Source organism: Suncus etruscus, chromosome 9, assembly GCF_024139225.1.
Source record: "Suncus etruscus isolate mSunEtr1 chromosome 9, mSunEtr1.pri.cur, whole genome shotgun sequence".
Classification (NCBI taxonomy): Eukaryota; Metazoa; Chordata; class Mammalia; order Eulipotyphla; family Soricidae; genus Suncus; species Suncus etruscus.
In genome coordinates, this window is record NC_064856.1 from 53,398,439 (window position 1) to 53,407,175 (window position 8,737).

At 33.5% G+C, this 8,737-nt stretch overlaps 1 protein-coding gene across 1 annotated transcript; it reads left to right on the forward strand.

Annotated features, from left to right (window-relative positions):
- On the forward strand, positions 1-954 carry LOC126018323 (olfactory receptor 51A7). Its single transcript, XM_049780476.1, has one exon. It carries the CDS (start codon positions 16-18, stop codon positions 952-954), a length of 939 nt encoding a protein of 312 aa, XP_049636433.1. The 5' UTR covers positions 1-15.
- Positions 955-8,737: the final 7,783 nt, after the last annotated feature.

Sequence of the window (8,737 nt, forward strand, 5' to 3'; positions counted from 1 at the left end):
AAATCATTATCACTAATGTCTGTTCTTAATAATTCTGAGGTCCAGTTTTTTCTTCTGATTGGGATTCCAGGACTAGAATATGCTCATGTATGGTTCTCTATTCCCATTTGTTTCATGTACCTGATTGCTATCATGGGTAACTGCACCATTATCTTTATCATAAAGACAGAGTCCTCACTTCATGAGCCTATGTATTATTTCCTTGCCATGTTGGCCATCTCTGACCTAGGCTTATCTTTCTCCTCTCTGCCTACCATGCTAAGAATATTTTTGTTCAATGTTAGAGAAATTTCACCTAATGCCTGCTTTGCTCAAGAATTCTTCATCCATGGATTTACAGTTATGGAATCCTCAGTGCTTCTGATTATGTCTTTGGATCGCTTTCTTGCCATTCACAATCCCTTGAGATATAGTTCTATTCTCACTAGTAGTAAAGTTGCTAAAATAGGTCTGATCCTAGTCATCAGGAGCATCATCTTAGTTCTTCCATTCCCATTTACTCTCAAGAGACTAAAATATTGTCAGAAGAATCTCCTTTCTCACTCATATTGTCTTCATCAGGATACCATGAAGTTAGCCTGTTCAGACAACAAGGTTAATGTTATCTATGGTTTCTTTGTTGCACTCTGTACTATGTTAGACTTGGCATTGATTTTTCTGTCTTATTTACTAATCTTGAAGACTGTACTTAGCATTGCTTCTCTAGCAGAAAGGCTAAAGGCCCTTAATACCTGTGTTTCCCACATCTGTGCTGTGCTCATTTTCTATATACCCATTATTTCTCTGGCTGCCATTCATCGTTTTGCCAAACATAAAAGCCCTCTTGTTGTAATCCTTATTGCAGATATATTCTTATTGGTACCACCTTTAATGAACCCTATTGTCTACTGTGTAAAGACAAGACAAATTCGGGAAAAAGTCTTGGGGAAATTGCTTACTATATGTAGGAGATAAGACCTTGATTATTATTCCAATTGGCAACCAGTATTTATTGTCACTAAATATATATAGCCTAGAGGGCCTGTGAGAATAAATTTTATTAAATATAAATTTTTTAACAAAGTTCAAAAAATATTTAAGACAAAATGAAACAATCAAATCACTTACTGTATGATTCACAATTGCTTATATCATATTTTAAGAGCACTTAAAACAAAATATTGTAATAAAGTAGTTACATTTGAAATAGATTTTTAAAAGTAAAACTTGGATTGAGATATTAGATATGGATTATGTATATTTATGTAAAAAGAGGAAGAGATAGAAATAGAAAGAGTACATTTATATACTATCAAAGAAAAAGGTATATAAATTAGTAGGCTCTTAAGAGCAATATAACAAGTTATATTGGAACAGAGATCATAATTTGTCAAATAGTAAATGACAACATTGCAAAACATGAGTTGAAAAAATTTCAGATTAACTTGAAAGGGCTTAAAAATCTAAGATGGAGGGGCTGGGAAGGTGGCGCTAGAGCTAAGGTGTCTGCCTTACAAGCGCTAGCCAAGGAACGGACCGCGGTTCGATCCCCCGGCGTCCCATATGGTCCCCCCAAGCCAGGGGCGATTTCTGAGCACATAGCCAGGAGTAACCCCTGAGCGTCAAACGGGTGTGGCCCAAAAACCAAAAAAAAAAAAAAGAAAAAAAAATCTAAGATGGAAACAACACTTTCTTCAAGCAAACACTAAACATGATAAATTTAATTTCAAGAACAGAACATTTGAAATTTTGAAAAAAAATGGGTTCTGGATTCTATTTGAGGAAAAAAGAAGTGGTAACATTAGGATACTGATGAAATAATTTTATTATAAAATGGTGAGTCCAGGAATTGGCAGAGATGATAAAATTATTTTGAAACTAATTTATAATTTTTGACAATGTAAAAATATAGACGACTCACAAATTACATTGAATTACTAACATACAAACGCTTGAATCTGAATTTTTAAAGACAGACATCCATAAGAGAGGTTGAAATAGGAGACTGGCCTATAACTTCTATGTCATAACTAGAAAGGCAGCATTGCCCTGATTTTCAAGGCATTAGTACTTGGGTGTAAAATCAAAAGTAAATGCATATTTTGCCAAGAGTTCAACATAAAATTATGTATCTTACCATTTTAGGACATATGTATTATGATTTTATACACTAGATTTCCATTGCAGTGCTACTAATTCATATTTAACTTTTCCATGTGTTATCCTAAAGTACTGTACATTGAAATGAACAATTAACAATTCATACATACAGCATGGTTAAAGAGTCCTAGAAATTGAACCCAGGTTGGCTCAACACAAAGTAGACACCCTACCTGCTTTACTATCACAACAACCCCTGAAAGATATTTTAAATATAAGTTTAAATTGACTTAAAAAAAGCTTTCCAGTAACTTATAAAATATTAGCAGTTATATATACAGTCTTAACTCTTCTCATAATTTAACACCTAATTCATACCACTTTTTATCTGTTGATGCTCTCTTATACTTTAAGAGCACAAGATCTTTGCAGTTTGTTGATATGTCTAAATCTTGGTTTCAGGTAATTTATGCCAATGACACTACTTCTGTTCTATTTTATGTAATCAATTACCATAAACCTGGTAGCCTAAAACAGTACAGATTTATCATATTATATTTATATAAATTAGAAGCTAGTACAAATTGTGTTGACTAAAATCAAGTTGTTGGGTCCTTGTAAATACTACAATTGAAGTGAATACTGGTGGTGGGATTAGTGTTGGAACATTGTATTTATGAAGCACTACTATGAGTAATTTTGTAAATCATAGTGACTTAAAAAAATTTATTTAAACTTTGAAATTGTGAATCCTACAGGTTTTTTTTCATGGAAAATTTAGTTTTGAATATTAGAAACTGAAGCTATCGAATCTATAATAGTTGCTTATTAATTTATTAAAATGGTATTAAACCCATTGTACATGAACATAAATAGACATTTTTGTAACATTAACTTTTTTATTTTTATTTTGATCATATTGGCTTACATATCTTTCACAGTAGTATTTTAGGTACATATTAACATTGAATCAGGAGAATACCCATCACCAAATTTGTCCTCCCCTCATCCCCTTTCCCTTCCTGCAACCATATCCCCCACCATCACCCCTCGGGATGCTAGAGTAGGTGGTCCCCTCTTTGTCTAGCTTACTATTAGTGATAATATATCTGTTTGGTCCTGGTACCCTCCCTTGTTTCCCCCTCTATTTGAGAGGCAGAACTAGATAATAAGAGTTATGTGGTTTTGTTTGAAGGAAAGAAAAGCAATAGAATGGAATAAAAAATAAGAAAAAATAAAAAAATAAAATCAAATAAATCAAATAATCTGAAAATAAGTCCAGAGGCTTTTAACCTCAGTTTGAGCAAGGACATTGACATTTTTAACATATAAATAAATTAATCGAGTGTGAGAAGAGTAGCATTCAATTTCCATATTTATTTTCCTTATAATCAAAATTCTTAACCTATGGAGGCTTAATATATATGGTAACTATATCTAATAGCACTCTATAATCAAAATTGTCAGAAGAAATTTATTATTTATATTTATTATCCACATAAATATTCATATTCACATAAAATTACATTTATTCCACTTTTTTTTGTTGTTTTTGGGCCATTGCTCAGGGGTTACTCCTGGCTGTCTGCTCAGAAATGCTCCTGGCAGGCACGGGATACGGGATTCGAACCATCCACCTTTGGTCCTGGATTGGCTGCTTGCAAGGCAAACGCTGCTGTGCTATCTCTCCGGACCCTCCACTTTTCTTTATAATAATTTTATAATGCACATATATCAAAGTACTCTCAATATATGAAACATTTTTGTAAAGTATACTTTAATAAAACTAACAAGTAACACTGATTATAATTTTTATTAATTTTGCTAATGTCTAGATTAATAAAAATTAGATTCTCATGTTACCTCTATAGTCAACCTGTTAAGATATTAAATGCCATAACTTGGTAAAGTGAACTTTATACTTGTGATAATAGATTATTAATCTCCAAAAAAACAAAATACCATTCTAGGGACCAGAGTGGTGATGCAAGCTGCTGGGCATTTGCCTTGCACACAGCTAACCTAGGATTGACCGTGATTCAATCCTCCGGCATCCAATATAATCCCCCAAGCCAGGAGTGATTTCTGAGTGCATATCCTGGAGTAATACCTGAGCAATGCCGGGTTTGCCCCCCCACCAAAAAAATCGAAAAAAAAAAAACCACAAACCAAAACAAAATACCATTCTAATATTTTATTTAAAAAAGATTCAATCTCAGGAACTCTTCAAAACATGTCAAGAGCTTTCCAGATAACCCCAAAAATTCTTTTTAAATCACAGATTTATTAAACAAATATTAATTTCAAATTACAAATGAAATTGATTCAAACATGGTGTTGCCTAAACATCAAATATATTATCATTTCCTTAAAAATAATGCATATTATGAGAAACCAGGGGTTCATGGGTCACCTAAGCTTGACTATGAAGCAAATGGCAGCTGTATGAGAATGCCTGAATCTATGAGAAACCTCTGCCTGTCTGAATAGGCCCCAAGAGTGTGAACTCACAAATGAGCCAGGTTTACATGGTGGAAAGGTAATTTTTAACCCACATAAACTCCACTGAAACCTTCCCTGATACTTTCTTGGTAGTAGGGAAGACTGAGAATGACATTGGAGAGAAGTGTTTTGAGATTACAGAAGGAAACATGGTAAAGGAATACAAAACCCCACATTGCCTGGTGGGTAAAGACTGAAATCCTGCAGAGTCAATCAGTACTAATCCCCTAAATATCCTCTGAAATGGAATTTAAAGTGAAAACACTTAGGATATTGAATGAACTCAAAGAAACATTAAAATATACTGCCAATAAAAACGAACTGCCAATAAAACTCAGAACATGAGAGCAAAAATGATAGAAATACAAACAGAAAAGTCACACCTGAAATAGTACTCTGAGAACAAAAACCGTGAATTCAAAGATGTAATGCAAAAAACCTCCAGATAATAACAAAATACAGAGAAAAGCCTCAAATAAGTGGACAGAAGATGGGAAAAATCTCAAAATAAATTAGCAGAGATAATAGAACTTTGATACAAATTCAAGAGAAACAACACAAGAATCATTGGAACTCCAGAGGGCCAGAAAGAAAAGCCCTATTGTAGGACTCTGCCATATGCTCCTCTTCCCTTGATTTATTTCCTTTGACTACTTCTTGCTGACAATTCCTATTAACAATTTATCTTAACAGACTTCCTGTCCCAATTAATGGTAGTGGTCGCCCAGGGTGGTTGGAGACAGGGGTATATATGGGCAGAATGGAAAGTTTGTTGGGGTGGCTCTAGGCTTCACGGTGCAGCTCTCATCCATACTCCAGGCTCTCTCTCTCTCTCTCTCTCTCTCTCTCTCTTTCTCTCTCTCTCTCTCTCTCTCTTTCTCTTACTTCTCTCTCTCTCTCTCACTCTCTCTTTCTCTCTCTTACTTCTCTTTCTGAAGTCCTGTGAACTCTCATGCTCTCCATCTCTCTCATTTGTTCTCAGTCCAGAAGGCAGGCTTCCTCTAACACTCATACTCTTCCTTTCCCTTCTTGGCTGTTTTAATTGTGTGGCAGCTATGTTTCAGATTCTTTCACCCAGTGGTAGATGGGCCCCCACACGCTATAAAGAAATAACAGTCAAGTACATCATTGCCAAGAAGTCCCCAGAGTTGATAAGCATATGCTCCCAAATACTGGATGTCCAAAGAATACCAGCTAAAAAGACTCAAAGAAAAATATCCCCAGGCATATCCTATGAAGACCTTAGATAGAGACAGAATACTGAAAGCAGCAAGACCCATAAAGGAAAGTACATATAAAGAAGCATCCTTAAGATTTACAGCAGATTTATCACAAGCAACCTTACAGGCCCAAAGCAATTGTGAATATAGTGGAAAAAAAAAACCTCAATAAATGAATGCTTCACCAAGAATACTTCTATCAAACAGACTTTCACTCATCTTTGAAGGAAAATGCACAGCTTCATGGATAAATAACAGCTCAATAACTTTACAGACTCAAAACAAACGTATTTTTTGAATAATTTTTATTGTGATCAAAGTGAATTACGAATCTTTCACAGTAATATTTAAGATATATAGTGACAATGAATCAGGGCCATTTCCACTACCAGTGTTGTCCTCCCTGTCTCCAGTATACATCCCATATCTCCCTCATTTGTCCCCTGGACTGCTAGAACAAGTGTTTCCTTTTGAGTATAGTTTGTTGTAGATTGGGTATTGATTCTTTTGTCGTTGACTTTGGGTTTGGTGTTTAAGTCTGATCATTTTTTATTTCCACTCAATGCTCATACTACTATTTGGTCCTGGCACTCTCCATTTTCCCCCCTCCAATCATGAGGCAGGACAAAATAATTCAAGTTATGTGATTCTGTTGAAAAAAAAAACTGGGAGGATTTCATCTAGAGGTTATAAACATCAATTTAAAAGAAGAAAGGGAAAAAAGAAAAAAAGAACAGAAAGCAGAAACAAACAAACAAAAAAACCCCCCCAGAAACTAGAAAATAAAGTACCCAGCTACTAAAAATAACCACCATCATATAATAAATAACCACTAGGATGAAAGAAAATAAAAATAATATTAAAAGAAGAAAGATAAAAGAAGAAAAATAAAAAAAATAAAAAAATAAAAAGAAGAGAAAAAAACAAAAGGAAGAATAGAAGGGCAGGTGCTGCAAGGTTTTGTGCTTCTTTTTTTTCTTTTTTTCTTTCTTTTTTCTTTTTTTGGCATAGACACAGTAAGTATTGATAAAATTAGTAAGGGAATTCCCTTGGTCTAAGAGATACAGAGTTTCTCTGCTCTTGAAGCATATTGCCATGGGAGCAACTACAGGCTTTATACATCCTCATTTTCACATCCCACAGTCTTTTTATGATGCCAGGAACCTTTCCACTCAGTTTTGGATGATAAAATCAGGCCTCTGTAGCTAGAGATCTTGGTATTTGCACAGGTCTTAGGACGAAGATTAGATAGAGTCTTTCTTTATGGTTCTAAAATTTCTGTTCTGTCATTGTTGTTGTAATCAGTCTTCTGTAATTAGTGGTCTTGGTTTTTGCTCAGAGCCTAGGACAAAGTCTAGGATGGAATCTTTTATTATATTTCCAGAAGTTCTGCCCAGTTGTGGTTGTCAAAGCCAGTCTTCTGTAAAACAAAATTTCTACAAAAATTTGTCACAAAGTTCCATGACAATGAACTTTCAATGTCAATGGACTCCATGCACCAGTTAAGAGACACAGAATGGCAAAATGGATCAGAAAATTTAACTTAACATTCTGATGCCTGCAGGAAACATATTTGTATAGTTAGAGAAAACACAGACTCAATGCCAAAATTTGAAAAACAATCCTTCAAACAAACAACTCCCTTAAAAAGGCTGAGGTAACCATACATATATCAGATGACATAACTTTAAGTTCAAAGATTTATAAGAGACAAAGTGTTATTTCTTGATAATCAAGGGATGTGTATATTATAAAAATCTCATACTCCTAAACATATCTACATCTGATGAGACTAGCAAAATACTTAAAAAACCTGCTAATATACTTGAATAAAGACATCAATAGCAACACGATAGTAGTTGGAGACTTCAACACTACTCTGTCACCTCTTGATAGATCAACTAGGCTAAATTTAATAAAGATATACTTTGAAGGAAGATAAGAGAAGGGGTTAGTATATGCCTCTAAAGTGAAAAATACTGTATTACAAGTATTACTAGTCTAAAAATAATCTTTTATCTGGAGTGATAGTCAGTTCAATAATACAAGGTGTTTTTTAAACTAGATAGTAGTTTTGCCTCTCCTATTATCTTTTAAATGTCTAAAATGTTGTTTAGGAAACCTTTCTTGAAACATTTTTCCCAAAGTGAAGGCAATTATAACTTCCAGCTTGCTTCTTTAATAAAGCATTTCAAAATGTAGTGTCTTAAAATACTTATAAAACTATTTAAAAACCCAAAAATTATATTACATGCATTGTGATATTTTATGTTTCATACTGTGCCAGTTGAAATCATTGGAAAATTGGAGATAAAAATAATTTTAAGAGTTTTTCACTCATTGTCCACTAAAATTTAGTTAAAACTAAGATATTTGCTAGTCTTAGTGAATGGAATACCTATATATGGCCTTTTCATTTGCTCTTGGCTTCCTTATATTATTAGAGTTGTTGGGTCCAAAAAGCAATCATTAAGTGAAACTTATTGACAAAATATAGAAATAGTAATAGAAAAAAGATTCGATAAAGGGGTTGTCTATAACCCCTTTTATTATTATATTAAATTACTATTATTATTATTAAATTATAATTTTTAATTATTATAACCCCTTTATTATAAGTAATATAATCATTTATGTCTTAGCTTCAGAAGTATTAACCAGTCACTTCCACAACATCCAATTATTGATGTAATACAAAATTCATCCAATTTATAAGTGGGGACGAAAAAGATGTTCATAAAGAAAGAAATGACAACTTTATGAAAGAGAATGTGAGACTAGGAGTATTTCTGTGTTCAATTTTGGAAAATGCAATATGTCAATCATACTTCATTGTATTCACACACATCACTCCCAACACACATCAGAATTAGAATCTTATAAATATCAATTTTTTCCTATATTAGAGGAGATAGTGTCTCAAAGACCTGATATAG